We start from the raw sequence: 15,380 nt of genomic DNA on the forward strand, positions 1-15,380 counted from the left end.
AACTGCTTTGAAACAAACTCCAGGCCATTGTCAGTTCTCAACACTTTCAGTTTAGTTCCAATCTGATTTTCTACAAGTGTATGCCATTCTTTAAATTTTTCAAAAGCGTCACTTTTATTCTTCAGAATGTAAACCCATACCCTTCTAGAATAATCATCGATAATAGACATGAAATATGAACCTCCCCCATGAGTTTTAACTGATGCTGGACCCCAAAGATCCGAATGAACATACTCAAAAGGCCTACTAGATTTATGCACACCCACCCCAAACTTCACCTTGTGTTGTTTGCCTAATGTGCAATTATCACAGAAATCTAGTTTGTTCAATTTTTCATTCCCTAACAAACCTTGTTTAGCTAGCTCAACTAAACCCCTCTCACTGACATGACCTAACCTCAAATGCCACAGTTTAGTTATGTCCAGAGTGTTTACACTAGCAACCGATGCATGACCTATAACAGTGGAACCTTCTAAAATATATAAACCATGTATTTTAGACCCTTTAGCTATAACTAATGCACCATGAGAAATTCTCATCATACCACGTTCAATTCTAGTACAGTAACCTAGACCATCAAACATGCTTATAGATATTAAATTTCTCTTAAGTTCAGGAATATACCTCACATCCTTCAAAAGGAAATCACGGTCATCAAACATTTTGAGACGGATAGTACCCATACCTTGAATTTTGCAAGCCTTATTATTACCAAGGCGAACAACTCCACCTTCTTTCAGCTCCAAAGTTTCAAAGTACTCCTTTCTCGGACAGATGTGATAAGAGCATCCAGAGTCCAAGACCCAGCCCTTTTCAGGTTCCCAACTTGTCACAGTTAGTGCTCCAGCACTCTCATAACCTTCCTCTTCACTTGCAATCTGAACGGATGGATTACCACTTCCATTGCCCTTTCTCTCCGGACAATCCTTCTTGAAGTGACCATAGTTGTGACAAAGAAAACATTTGTACTTTGTTTTATTATCACCACCCTTTGACCTAGACTTTGACCTGGAATTCTTGCCTTTCCCCTTTCCTCTGTTTTCACTTCTTCCCCTTGAGACATTCAAGCCTTCTCCACTATCATCAACCTTCAACTCTTTGAACTTGGTTAACTCTTTGGTTCTCAAAGCTGCTTGAACTTCCTCCAAAGTGATAGTGCCCTCTTTGCCATAAAGCATAGTATCCTTGAAATTCTCAAAAGACTTAGGTAAAGCACACAGTAGGTGTAAGGCTTTATCCTCATCATCCAGGTTTACATCTATGTTCGCCAAATCATCAATAATCTTATTGAACTCCGTCAGTTGCTCCATTATAGGTTTTGACTCCACCATTCGGTAAAAGTAGAGTTGTTGTTTCAGACATTGTCTATGTGCCAAGGACTTGGTCATGTACAATGAATCAAGTTTATTCCACATAGACACAGCAGTAGTCTCCCTTGATACCTCTCTCAACACCTTATCCCCAAGACACAGAATGATAGCACTGACCGCTTTATCATTCATCTCCGCCTTCTCAACAGGTGTCAGATGCGCAGGCATCTGTGCTTCTCCCTTCAATGCTTCAACACACTTTTGTTGAATTAGAATTGCCCTCATCTTTACCTTCCACAACCCGAAGTCGTTACTACCGGTAAACTTTTCAATGTCCCACTTCGAACCCATGATACCTGGTTATTGATTTGACCTTTGCCCCACGGTGGGCGCCAATTGTTGCGGATTCGTTGTGAAAACCACACCAATAATAAACTTGATGTTGGAGCAAATTAATACCAAGCAATCAATTGAAGCGGATGACAAAAAATAATTCAAACAAAAATAAACAGCAAGAGATAAAGGAAGAAGGAGAAGAACACAAGAATCTGTTTACCCAGTTCGGTCTAATGATGACCTACTCTGGGGGAGAGAGCAGCTCTCCGTTCCACTATAATGATATGAGTTTCTTTACAAAGAGATATTGAAGGTTACAAGAATTAGTCTTCAAACCTAACTCTACCCTCAGTCCCAGCCTCTTCCCGTGACCAAGAGACTCAATCCTAATAGTGCTTTGTTCAAGGTGAATCAAAACAATCCCAACCCTAGTGTTGTTGCCAAGAGAAATTCTCTATAAACCCTAGTTTGTTTGTTGGCTTCTAAACCCTGTTTTTCTACACCACATAATCATCTGATACAAGGTTTATATTTATAGTGGAAAGCATCCCTCAAAAATTGGAACAAAACAGGCCCACAAGCTGTTTTATTTTTCTCCTCCTGCGCGAAATCGGCCACCGAGCTCTCAAAATCGGCCACCGATTTTTCCCGAAACAAAAGTCTCCAAAAAACAGGTCAAAATCGGCCACCGTGTGGTACAAATCGGCCACCGATTTTGACAGACAGAATGCACATTTTTGAGTCACTTTTCAACACATTAGACACCTGCATGGCATTAATTCTACCACAAAATGTATCATGAATGTTTTGTCTAAACAACCTTATTTGATATATCAATTCAATGTATTATACTGTCAGCATATGTTTCAGAGATTCTATACGAGTATCTTTTTTGTTGAGTAATTTTTTTGGTCCTCTTATACATTTGTTTCAGCTGGTTTTAGTTAACATACATTCTAAAGTCATTTCAATGCTTCTGATTTAAGAATGTTCCACATATATGAATGTGTACATAATTGAGTTCAACAAATGTTATAATTTTCAAGTTTTATTTAACTAGGACTAGGATAGGATGATGAATATAAAACAAATACTGATAACTAAATGCAACCATTCAAACTCAACTTCATCAACAACTAATGAATTGAATCATATGTTATTTACATAATGTCTGGTGTTTAATTCATGTGTGTATTTATTGAAATCAATGGAAAGCAATTTGGTAGCATCAGCCAAAGCAGAGAGTTATGCACATGCAAACTAATTGTCTTAAATGACTGAATTAAAAGTATTTGGTATTATAGAGCTCAGGCAAGGGTTAGATTGTTGCATGTAAAAATATTGGTCCAACATAGATATAAAAGTTTGTGTCACAAACAATCCAAGCTGTGTAAGTACTTTTTTTAGCAGTTTAACCGTGGATACTTATTTTATCTATCAAACATATATCAACACATTATTTTAGTTGTGTTCACTTGCTTTGGAGGTCCTTAATTTACTTTTAAAAAAATTAAATAGATCTCTTAAAAAAAGCGGCTTCAACCAAATAACGAATTATTCGGAGAATCGGATGGTTAACATAAAAATACTTTAAATGATTAAGACATTTGTTGAACAATAAAATTTGGTGAAATTTATTTTCCTCGAGCCTCTCATGCTATTTATGTTATCCAGTTTTACCTAAGGTCTAGAACTCAAAATCAAAAATATGATGTGGGTTCTACACTCCCAACAATGCAAATATACCAAATGTCTCAGACTCTTCCCTCATTCCTTCATTTTCATCGGTTAATGCTCCCGTACATTCATGTTATTGTGTTGATGCCTCACAAACCTCAATCATCCTTAAGGTCTAATTAACGGTATTTGGTATTATAGAGCTCTTGTCACACACTAAGATTCAGGCCAGGGTTAGATTGTTGCATGTAAAAATATGGGTCCAACATAGACCCATAAAAGTGTGTGACACACACAAATCTAGATTGTGTAAGTACTTTTTTTAACAGTTTAATCGTGGATACTTATTTTATCTATTAAACATATATAAACACATTATTTTAGTTGTGTTCATTTGCTTTGGATGTCCTTAATTTACTTTTTAAAAAATTAAATTGTCTCTTAAAAAAAAGCGGCTTCAACAAAATAACGAATTGTTCAAAGAATCGGATGATAAACATAAAAATGCTTCAAATGATTAAGACATTTGTTGAAGAATAAAATTTGGTGAAATTAATTTCCCTTTAGCCTCTCACGCTATTTTTGTTATCCAATTTTACCTTATTTGGATTCTCGAACTCAAAATAAAAAATATGATGTGGGTTCTACACTCCGAACAATGCAAATATACCAATTGTCTCGGACTCTTCCCTCATTCCTTCATTTTCCTCTACTAATGCTCCCGTACATTCTTGTTATTGTGTTGATGCCTCACAAAACTCAATCATCCTTAAGGTCTGTTTGATTCAAATGAGGGGCGGAATTTTAATGGATGCGAGGGGAAGTGAGATATTTAAATTAACAGAATGACTGGTAAAAAATGTTATTTTGTTATTGAAGTAGACTAGGCAAAAGCCTATGACATGATTAGTTGAAATTTTATTTCGAGAATTTTGTCTGAAATAAATTTTCCAGAAGCCTTGATTATGTGTTATTATGCATTCATTTACTAGTTTTTAGTCAAATGTGAAATGGAATGGTGCCAGAGCTGATTACTTTAGGCCTCAGAGAGGAATTTGTCAAGGAGACCCGGTATCACCTTATTTGTTCGTCTTGTGTATGGATAAACTTTCTCACATGATCTTGCATGAAGTTAATCAAGGGAACTCGAAATCGATCAAGGTTGATAGAAGGGGTCCTGAAGTTTCGCACTTAATGTTTGCAGATGATTTATTGTTATTTAGAGAAGCTGCGAAGATTCAAATGTGGTGTGTGACTCATACCTTGGACCAGGTTTGTATGTTATCAGGTCAAAAAATTAGCAATGAGAAAACCAATATGTTCTTTTATAAGAATGTGTCAAGAGGAATGTGTGAGATTTTGGTACATCTTTCTGGATTTCGAGAAACTCACTCTCTTGAAAAATATTTGGGAGTGCTTCTTCTGGGTCGTGCCCCTCGAAAAGAGGACTTTCAATATATAATTGATCAACTTAATAGTAAATTAGTAGGGTGGAAACAAAATTACATTTTATCCTTAAAATCCCTAAACCATGGATAAATTGTCTATATAATGAGGACAAGGAAGGTGCTTAAAACATGGTAAATTGTTCAAGCAACAACGTCGCTGAACCTTCATCCTGGTTAACAAGGTGCTTAAACATAGAAAACGAATTTATTTTTCAAAAACAAATTTCGGTTAGCTATTAATTTAAAGATTCATTGTACCGGTATACATAAAAAAAAATTGAGTACAAAATTATAAATCTTATGAGTAGAATTTTTTATTATACCACAAATTTTTGTTTTCTTCATAAAATATGTTCTCGATGGTGTTGTTTGAGCTCGCGCCGGTGGATGATCGGTCGGTGGTGTCTGTTGGTGGTGGCAGGACTGTCGTTGATGTTTGCCGGATTGTGATATGTGGTTTGTGTTTTTGGTTTGTTGGGTGTATGGTGGTTTTTGTGTGTTGTCGGGTCTTCGTCGTCGACAACTGCTTTGTACATGTTTGTTTGCTTTTGTTCTTGATCAGAGATTGGGTGGCATTAGATTTGTGGCCGTTTTGATGTGGTTCAATTTCAAAAACCCGAAAGGGTCTAACCGATTTCAAAAACCCAAAAGGGTAAGGTTGTGTTAACTCGAAAGGGATTGGTTAATAATGATGTATTGGACTCATCTTTCGATCTGAGTTCTTACGCATATGTTTGTTGTGTTGGTGGTCTCACTACTTCGGTTCTTTGATGTTTTCAGATATGTTGAGATATGCAGGTTTCAAGTCGTCTTGTCTGCCTACACTCTAATATGTATTGCTCGAAAATGCTTTTTACTTGATGCTTTGTTCAAGACGGAATTGATGTATCCCCATTTAAATTGTACCTAGGTCATGTCTAATGTCCCTTTAGTCTTTGTATCACTTTCTTTTTAATTAACTTAATCTTCCTTTTGACTAAAAAAAATTCATAAAATGATAAAGCGAATTTCATAAAAAAATATTTATAAAGTGCACTTTATCCATCCCACTTAAATTCCGAGCCAGAGGGGTTTTTTCAATTTCAATTATACTCTTAAATAAATTGGACTATAAAATTGTTATTTTGTTGGTCTTATTAAAAAAGATAAAAATTTACATTGTATTTGTTCTATTGTTGATATCATTATAAAAAATGAGTATAATTTGTTACAATATAAAAGTGTAAAATATGTATCATTTATACATATACTTTTAATCAAAATCGAAATAATTTTAATCAAAATTTCATAAAAAAAGTTGCATATAATTTATACATATCAACGTTGACACGAAGTGTCTATGTGAATGCTATGTATAAAGTAACTAATGACATTGTAAAATCGAAATAATTTTAATCAAAATTTCATAAAAAAAGTTGCATATAATTTATACGTATCAACGTTGACACGAAGTGTCTATGTGAATGCTATGTATAAAGTAACTAATGACATTGTAAAATAAACACCATCACATACATAAAAAACGAAAATAAACACCATCAAATCACCATCAAATCCCAGCTAAACATACACCAAGGGCCACACATTATACGAAAAAAGAAAAGGTATAAACAAATGATTACAATTCTCATTGTGATCAAATCAGAAAACACATCATGTTTCACAGTTCGAATCAATTACCCCCTCTTTGAAATAAACTAAAGCTTCCTTCACTAGTAAACTGCACTCCTCCATAGCCCCGACACACAAAATTATCCGAAATTTACAAAATTGATCCGTTTTTTTCTTTCTTTCTAAAGACCTACTAATTTGGGGGGATCAACCCTACCGCAAGTTGATGTGATCCAGTGTGAATATTTACACTCGAAGTTTTGTTTTGGGAAATATCAAGTAAAAAAATTTGAAAAGAAAAAAAATCACTTCTAGTTAAATAAGTAGAACTTTTCCCAGTCAAGTAGCCTAGTGGCTAGAAGTTAATCTTTTAAAGTGAATAAATCGAGAATATGAAGTTCGAACCCCGACCCTGCTTGTATAATCGAATGTCTATATCAAACTGAACTAAGCTCAAAGGGGCTTACAATTCAATTTCAATGCAATATCCAATGTTCACATTTATCATATTTAAGAATTGACTTATAGTGACGTATTTTGTGTCTAACTAAATTTTTAATTTCAAATATTTTATCAGATCTTTCCAAAAACAAATCTTCATAATGGATATCCATACCCGTTCTTCTGTTTGTTTAAACTTCAAGAAATTTGAAATTTTTTTACATTTTTTTCATCTGAATCTTTGATATTTAGGTGATAGAATGTTGTTTTAGATAGTTCTTGTGTTTTAGGAGGGTAGGAGTATCTCTCTCAAAAAAAAAAAAAAAGGAGGGTAGGAGTAAAAATGGGGGTATGAACTATGAAGTGAGATTTTCCTACAGAAAATGAAGTCTAGCCCAGTCCATGAGAAGCAATCGATGGGTCCCACCCACAGTTTAAAAGTTTGGCTTCTTTTGGCAACAAGGCGACAAAACCGAAACCATCGAGCCAAACATGATTTGGCATAGAGCGCGATTGAGTTCAATTTTGAAAACAGAATACGACCGTTGAGTTGACGAGAAAGAGCAAACCAAAAACAAAAACAAAAAACGATAACACATTTCAATTTCATACACACTATGAGACGCCATGGTTGGCAACGTCCTCTTCATCCTTTACAGGTAAAAACATCATCCTTTCTATTTTTCATTTTAGTTTTAAATTAAGAACAGATGATGTTTTTTTCTTCGTCGTTTAGTAATCGTTGATTGAAAATGTGACAGTTTGTAGGCATGGGGATTTATAGTTTCCTGGTGGTGTGTTTCTATACTTTCCTCGGACTCTTCCTCGGAAACCGAACTGCTGAGATAACACTCACCTCCATATTTTCCTTCATGGTAATTTATCTATTCATTGCTCTTCTCTTGTTTTCTTAATCAGTCATATATTATATACCATATTTTTTTTTTTCAAAAATGGCAAAAAATTTATTAAACATGAGATTAAGCACAAGGAATTATTATTTATTTTTGAATTGGTAATGATTTATTAACTCGAGAGTCGATCTGTGCTAAACCGATCAAAGGTACACTGTGTTTGGTTAAATACAGTCCTATGAAAATTGACTCAAACCAATTCAAAGTACAATCCAGTGCAATGAATGAATTCAATTTAGGTAACGGAAATGAGGGGGCTGGTGCAATGTAGCTCGGCTATGAAAAGTTTGCAACCAGCCCCCATCTCAGAAATGCTCCTTTCCCTGCTATTGGTGCTGTAACATTAAAGATATAATATAAAAAGTAACATTAATGCTTCATTGGTGTTGAAACGCGACATATAATTTGGGACAAATTTTTATTTCCAAAGCGACATATATTTTGGGACGGAGGGAGTATCAGACTGCAGACAGACTAGAATGAACCAGATAACCCCTCTAAACCAGCATAACAACTTAAGATGCTGCTACCAATGCCACCGCATCAACTGTTTTCAGTTTCAAGGCTACAGAAGAAGAGTTCGAATTTACCCCTTTTTTGCTTAAATTATCTTCGGTCGGAAACCTATTTTGAAAAAGCCTCCAAACTAGTAAATAAGCATTTTAGTCCTGTAATTGTAAGAATATCAATCAATTTAGTTCCTCCATCAAAATATTTCTTTAGTAACATCTATCAAAACCGATAAACGATATAATATTGACTTAAATAGTCTTTCGGTGCATCAAAGCAAGCATAAAACCTTTATAAAGTTTAAAAAATGGACTATATGATTGATATTTTTTAATTTAAGGGACTGAATTGATATTTCTCAAGGACTGAAATGTATATTTACTTGTGATTTTATTCAATTACTTTATTTTCTCAAATTGTTATCAATGTGTGTCTGGTGTCCGAGTGTGTGCTTGATAGTATACTAGTAATAATAATTTTGTTGTTTTGCACAGGCAATCTCAGTTATGTTTTTGTTTGTGAGGTGTACGGCAATTGATCCTACAGACAGAACCAGTTTCAAGAAGAAGAAGAAAAAAGCCAAAAGGAATGCAATTCCTAAGCTTAACTATGGATTCATTATTGGTCAGATTGTGGTGAGGTTTTTCAGGAGGGTGGAAAAGAAGTTGCTTAGGACTTTCATTCAGAGAAAGTATCTTGATCCGTTGAAGACGAGTGCACAAGTGGAGCCTCTTCTCCCATTTCCATTTGTTATGAAAGATGATGACGATGCTGTCGTCCCTGATCTTAAAGAGGACGACATCTCATTTTGCACACTTTGTGATTTTGAGGTGCTTCAATTACTTTTAATTTGACAGCTTCTCATGTGTCATTTTTTTTAATCTTAAGCGTGGAGTTTAATTAAATTAAAGTCATTAAACTCTGTTTATATGTGAATCAGGTGAAAAAGCATAGTAAGCACTGCAGAACTTGTAATCGTTGCGTTGAAGGGTTTGATCACCATTGCAGGGTCAGTATCTGTTACTGTTAGGCTTTTGGCAATTGAAGATTCTTTCTGCACTTTTATTTTTGATGTATTATTGTTTTCTTCTCTTGTTTTCAGTGGTTGAATAACTGTATTGGGAAAAAGAACTACACAACGTTCTTTCTTTTGATGATTTTCGTCCTGTTAATGGTTAGTTCTCATTAGTGTACATAATTGAATAGATGCTTCAATTTAGAGCACACAAAAAAAGTGTTTCGCTTAGATTTAGCCAAAACGTTTCCAACACCATGTGTTATGTGAACAGCTCATCATTGAAGGAGGGACTGCAATTGCGATATTTATCAGGTGCTTTGTGGATAAGAGGGGAATAGAAAAGGAGCTTCATAGCAAGCTTTTTGTAGAGTTTCCAAGAGGACTTCTTGCCACCATATGTGTAATAGTCATCTGAATTGTTTCTGGGATATTTTGTATTCTCCCTTGACTTTTGAACCTTCTATTTAACATTAATTCTGATTTGCTTTGAACTTCATGAAATGCTGCAGGTGTTTCTACTGTTATTGACAGCTTATAGTTCAGCTGCATTGGGGCAACTTTTCTTCTTTCACGTTCTCCTAATACGAAAGGTAGTTCTCTTTCTTGCTTTGGAATGTCATCTATGTTTCAATATATTATGACAAGTAAATGCTTAATGATTAGTTTGTCAAACTAGTTAGAAGACAAGTACATACTTTGATAATCAGTTTGCCAAAGTGCTCCAGCCTTTGATTTTCTGTGCAGTTCTTTTGTTGCTATTGAATTTTGTTTGATTTGTTTCATAAAGGGGATGAGGACCTATGACTATATTCTGGCAATGAGAGAAGAGAATGAAGCCATGGAATTGGAGTCATTTGATGATTCTGACCTTTCATCAGATGACAGCATTGATTTTGACTCACCTGAAAAGCCAACACTAATGTCAAGGATTTTATGCAAAGGACAGGTAAGAATTCGATAAACTGCACCGCTTTATGCCTTCATTCTGTCTCAAACCTTACAGAGAAGCTTGTTTTGAGTTTTCAGAGCTCACCTAGGTTGTCTATCAAGATTGAACGAGATACTGAACCTTCCCCTTTGATCAACACAAAAAGGTTTCACGTAAGCATTAACCCTTGGAAACTCGTAAAGTTGACCAGAGAAAAAGCTCTACTTGCAGCTGAGAAAGCAAGGGAAAGGCTCGTGCGAGAAAGACCAATGAGGGAGCACAGTTCATTAAGACCTCTTCCATTGGAGACAAAACGCGGACCATTGACGAATGTGGAAAAAAATATTGGCAATGAGGGATTTGGGTCAACACCTTTTATAGCAAAAGGGGAACTTCATGTATCACCATTAAGGCTTTCAAGTCCAAGAAGAAGATTTTCTGCAGGCACACCATCGGTATTCTCTAGCAGCATCACTGCATCTCCACAAAACAAATATAGAAGCAGTTTTGACTTGAAGTTAGCAGGTGTATCTAGGGAGCTTGAAACACATATTTCCAGGCAGGTTCTATGTTCAGTTATCAGCAAAGATGGAAATGAACCATCCCCAAGATCGTAGGCATTGTATTTTATATATATTGAGAACGATTCTCAGTCTTAGAGAAAGATTTGTTGATATGTCCATTGTATCATAGTTTCCTTATAAATCAAATTTATACATGGGATTATCAATCTTTATGTAACATGAATTTCTGTTTACTTTAAACATAGGATAATTCCAGCCAAATGGACCTGTAATTTTCGGAGGCAATGCAATCATGATATTTTTTCAGCTATCTTGTTGTTTTCCAAACGTTGTTACTATTATGAAAGACATTTATTTTGAACAGAGTTTTTTCACTTCTCAGCAAGAATATATTTTGAGATAATCACGCCGGCAAGCTTTTTATTAATGTAATAAGAGTAATAGAGTGAAACACAAACTCTAAACCAATGAATATCTATTCATATGATTTGACCGAAAGTCTGGGTTTATTGATCAAAATCTTCAGCAGTAATTAGAGTCGGGTAAAAAATCGATCATTGGACATTCCATGTTCCCCACACAAACCTCAAACAAAGTTCATTTTAAATTCAAGAGCCGTTCAAAACATGAGGAAGCTCAAATCAATCATGCAAAACGCTGCAAAAACCAAGAATGAAGGCAGGGTGTGCACTCTCTATCTCACTTTGCAGCTGAGTTCTGAATCGCACGTTGAGTTTATCAGCTAGAAGTAGAGCCATTTCTTCAACTTCTATTTTGTTACTCTATGCTAAATTCAATATTGTTTCAGTCATCAGTTTATTTGCTTCCATCTTCAATAAACAAAATTCCAGGATTTTGTCACTCTTTTTTTGGTTCAAGAATTTACAGAATTTTGTCTGTTATTGTTAAGTGAAAAGACTTCTAGAATTAATTGCATTTCTTCTTTCCAGTAGATATTACCAGCCATTATGTTAATTATTGATTGATCCTATTATTCGTAAAATTTAATTTGATGCAATTTTTGTTTAAATTTAGAATGAAACACAATTCTTAACCAATCTCACTGTTTAACTATAATCAACCTATTATCTGGATCCTTCACCAAGCCACTGCTCGCTTAAGCTGACAAACAACATTGAGAGCAGAGGATGCCTAAAACTCCAGAGAAGCGGGGAAACAACTCAAAATCAAACTTTGCTTCTCTAGAAAGTAAGTATTCAGCACCCTTGTATAAATTTCCTAATGGATATTGTTGGTTTCTGGCTTTTATTCGTTGTTATGTTATTATTGCTGGGTTATTTCTTATCTTATTATTATTATAATTTTCTTGGAGTAAATTTAGCATTCAATCTTTGTTGCTATGAAGGAGATCGTCTAACCAACCAATCATAGGTAAGATGCATAACTTTTCATTTACATGATGCTGCAACAGAAGCATTCAGGATGAATATTTCCTAAAAGGGATGGCAAATTATCACAAATATTCACCAAATATGGCAGTACATTTAGTTCACCAAATATATATATATATATTGGCATACATTCAGTATCAGAAAAACTACAAAACAGAAAAACTACAAAACACAACTATTTGATAACTCATACAAAACAAGATGAGCACATTACTTTTACAAGGCAATCATGCAGCAACATCAATAATCATCACCATATGCTCGGAAACTATAACGTTCTTGATACGGACCATTGAACCAAAGATCAGCCTCAAACCACTTCGGATACCGGATTAAATCTCCGGCAACAAATTGCATGAAACGCTTGCTCCCTTCAGGAACAACTCTCACTTCACCTTCTTCTATGTACACCAGTTGGTCTACCTGCCAATCCCATGGCAACCTGGATTTTCCGGTCTTCCATACTGACCATCTTGAAACATCAAGCTGAGCTAGTTTTTCAGGTGACACCTTTCTTTCTACCTTCACATTGTATAATTCTTCCAAGGATTTCTCTATCTTCATTGCTTTTACGCAACACCCTCGCATAGAAGAGTTACTTGATTTTCTCAAACTCCTTGAACCATTGTTGATAGGAGAATAGGTGAAGGTTGATGTCAACAAGCTTGCCATGCCTGTTAACTTTTTATACTCAAAAGTGCTTCACTTGTTGAATATCACAAATCTGCAAAATGTTATCAAATCCAAAGACATCATAAGAAAACCAACACATTTTCCTCCTCAATTCCCATAAGCATAACCTTTTGAGAGCTGGATTCAAACTACAAACATAGAAAACACGAAATTTCGCAATCAAGGGATCTCAGACATTGTATTTTGACTTCATTAAATCAGCTTTAAATCAACTCGGAATATGATTTGTCTAATCTTTATTAAATGGTCTATACTTGCAATTGTGGGACTCCTAAAAACAACTTCCAATCTTTTGTTGATTCTATAGCGCAAGTGTAGTGCAGCCACTTAGTCTCCTTCCTTCCTGATATAGGTTTTGTTGTGTCTATTTCCATCTAAATGGCCCAAAAAGGAAACAATTTACCAATACACTCACTATATAGTCTAGTCTATTCAGTCAACAAATTGAAACCATTAGATAAAGATCAAACACCTCACATTTTGATTTCAACAAATTGAATTGAAAACAAAAACACTCAGTAGGTGAGTATCCAATGGTTTCAATTTGCTGACTACAATGACTGCATGTGTTTTTTACAGCAGAAAATCCAAACCCAATTTTCTTACTTAAGGTGTTGAAACTTTGAGAAGCCAAACACAGACACAGACTAACACAAGGGAAGGCAATAGGAATGACCTGTGAGCAAGGGATCTAGGAAAGGGTGATGCTTACTTAGCATCTATTTCTGAACCCATAACAATTAAATAAAGAGTAGGTAGGTATTTTAGTCCTTGAAATGGTAAGGGTCGATCAATTAGTACCTCAAAATTGCAAAATAGCGATTTAGTCTCTTAAATAGAAAAGCATCAATCAATTTAGTCTTCTCTGTTTTTTTTTTCTTCAAATTTTCCACCACAATTTTAAAGGTTCTATGTTTGTTTTGATGCAACAAAAAACTAATTAAGCCAATATGTATGACTTTTATTGGTTTTAATGGATGTTTACTAGAGAGATATTTGATGGAGGAATTAAATCGATATTCTTTGATTTAAAGGACAAATTTGATACTTCGTAGATTTGAGGGACTACATTGACCGAGCCTTAAAATTATGCATATAACAGGGTTAAGCCTATTGAAAGAGCTTAGTCTTCTACAATGTGACGAACCACGGTTTGAATCCCGACTGGAAGAGATCAGAGATTCCGACCTCTAGTGTCCGACAGTGCCCAGAAACAAATTACATCTAGCGGAGGGAACATGTGAAAACAGATTCTCACTTTACTCTCCAAAGCTAGATGCTTGACCCCATATCCATACACACAAAACAGAAAATTACCAATCAAGTTGTTCTAAATGCTAATTTAAAACTTAGCTAGTAGCATAAGTTTTGTGAGACTATTTGGGAGAACTTATGAAAATAGCTTATGACACTGCTCATAAACTGTTTTTAGCTTATTTTCACAAGTTTTCTAAAATAGCTTACAAAAACAACTTATAACGTATATGAAAACAACTTAACTTTATTTTATCTTTTGCGATAAAAATAGCTTATACATAAGGGCTTATGCTACAAACTGCAAATAAGCTGAAATAGTAATTCATTGTACATGTCATCCACCCAATTCACGAACGAAACGAGTGATAAACAGACAAGTAGCTCCCAGACTTAAAGAACTCAAATGCTCATAGTTAATAAGAACCCAATTACGAAGAACAGAAAAAATATAACTAAAGTTTGAAACTTTACCTTTTGAAAGCAGATTTGTAGTTGCGAATGAGGTGAGAGATTTTGGTTTCCTTGCTGCTACTGTTAAACGATAAACCCTTTCTGGGTATTCAGCTTTATCTCTAAACTTTAATAACCTTAAATTAATAAGCTTTTATTTTTATCTATATAAATATGTCAAATTTTGTTTTTAAATCAACTCATAGGTACTCTTCAAATTTTTGAATGAATTTTACAAAGATGTTTAAAATATTTTAACATTTTTTTTGCATAAAAATTTAAAATTAGTTAACAAAATAGAAATTTTTAGGCGTTAATTACTCAAAAAATCATATTTAATTAACTTTTGGTTAAAAAAATTAAATAATCATATTTAATTAACTTTTGGTTAAAAAAATTAAATTTTTGCAAAAGAGATTTCTATAATGTAACAAATATGATTGCTAAAAATAGTTCGAAATTTTGAACAATGCACAATAGTTTATAAAAAGTAAAAATCAAAAGTAATCACGAAATATGCAGATAATTAAAATTTGATGAAATTTTTTATAGAGACCAAAAAGCAAGGTTTAAAATTTTTACTATTTCAATGTTTCGTTTTTACTATTTTTCTATTGCACCAGCTTTACACTTTCTCTTTCTTTATGATTGCTATTGCTACCGTGTGTATGTCTATGTGATTTTTTTTTTTTTTTTGAAGGAATGTCTATGTGATTTTTATTGTGCTTAATTGTATGTAGAAAAATATGTCTATTTTGGCATACACTATGATCAAGTGTTGTAGTTAATAAGATTAAAATATATTTTCTTATGGTGTGTAATATTATTCTTATTATAACAAGGTAATTCAT

The 15,380-nt window shown here is 34.2% G+C and overlaps 2 protein-coding genes across 2 annotated transcripts; one reads left to right on the forward strand and one right to left on the reverse strand.

Annotated features, from left to right (window-relative positions):
* Positions 1-7,288: 7,288 nt before the first annotated feature.
* On the forward strand, positions 7,289-11,027 carry LOC146957450 (DHHC-type zinc finger family protein). Its single transcript, XM_085736617.1, has 9 exons — positions 7,289-7,482; positions 7,585-7,698; positions 8,742-9,077; positions 9,188-9,256; positions 9,350-9,421; positions 9,537-9,665; positions 9,775-9,855; positions 10,053-10,211; positions 10,292-11,027. The coding sequence occupies exons 1-9, from the start codon at positions 7,441-7,443 to the stop codon at positions 10,808-10,810; spliced, it is 1,521 nt and encodes a 506-aa protein (XP_085592743.1). The 5' UTR covers positions 7,289-7,440; the 3' UTR covers positions 10,811-11,027.
* A 1,127-nt stretch (positions 11,028-12,154) lies between these two features.
* Positions 12,155-14,687, reverse strand: LOC146957451 (uncharacterized). The gene is made up of 2 exons (XM_085736621.1): positions 14,551-14,687; positions 12,155-12,853 (listed from the first exon to the last, which is right to left on the reverse strand). Exon 2 carries the CDS (start codon positions 12,799-12,801, stop codon positions 12,370-12,372), a length of 432 nt encoding a protein of 143 aa, XP_085592747.1. The 5' UTR covers positions 12,802-12,853; positions 14,551-14,687; the 3' UTR covers positions 12,155-12,369.
* Between the last annotated feature and the right edge of the window lie 693 nt (positions 14,688-15,380).

This window comes from Medicago sativa, chromosome 1, assembly GCF_051527215.1.
Source record: "Medicago sativa cultivar Bolivia chromosome 1, Bolivia_mono, whole genome shotgun sequence".
Taxonomy (NCBI): Eukaryota; Viridiplantae; Streptophyta; class Magnoliopsida; order Fabales; family Fabaceae; genus Medicago; species Medicago sativa.

What these genes read in the sequence shown, in the direction of transcription:
- LOC146957450 (XM_085736617.1), top strand. Translation starts at nt 7,441, where the DNA reads ATGAGACGCCATGGTTGGCAACGTCCTCTTCATCCTTTACAG. An exon ending in GCACACTTTGTGATTTTGAG is followed by an intron (nt 9,078 to 9,187) that starts GTGCTTCAATTA and finishes TATGTGAATCAG; the next exon opens with GTGAAAAAGCATAGTAAGCA. An exon ending in ACGTTCTCCTAATACGAAAG is followed by an intron (nt 9,856 to 10,052) that starts GTAGTTCTCTTT and finishes TGTTTCATAAAG; the next exon opens with GGGATGAGGACCTATGACTA.
- LOC146957451 (XM_085736621.1), bottom strand. Translation starts at nt 12,801, where the DNA reads ATGGCAAGCTTGTTGACATCAACCTTCACCTATTCTCCTATCAACAAT.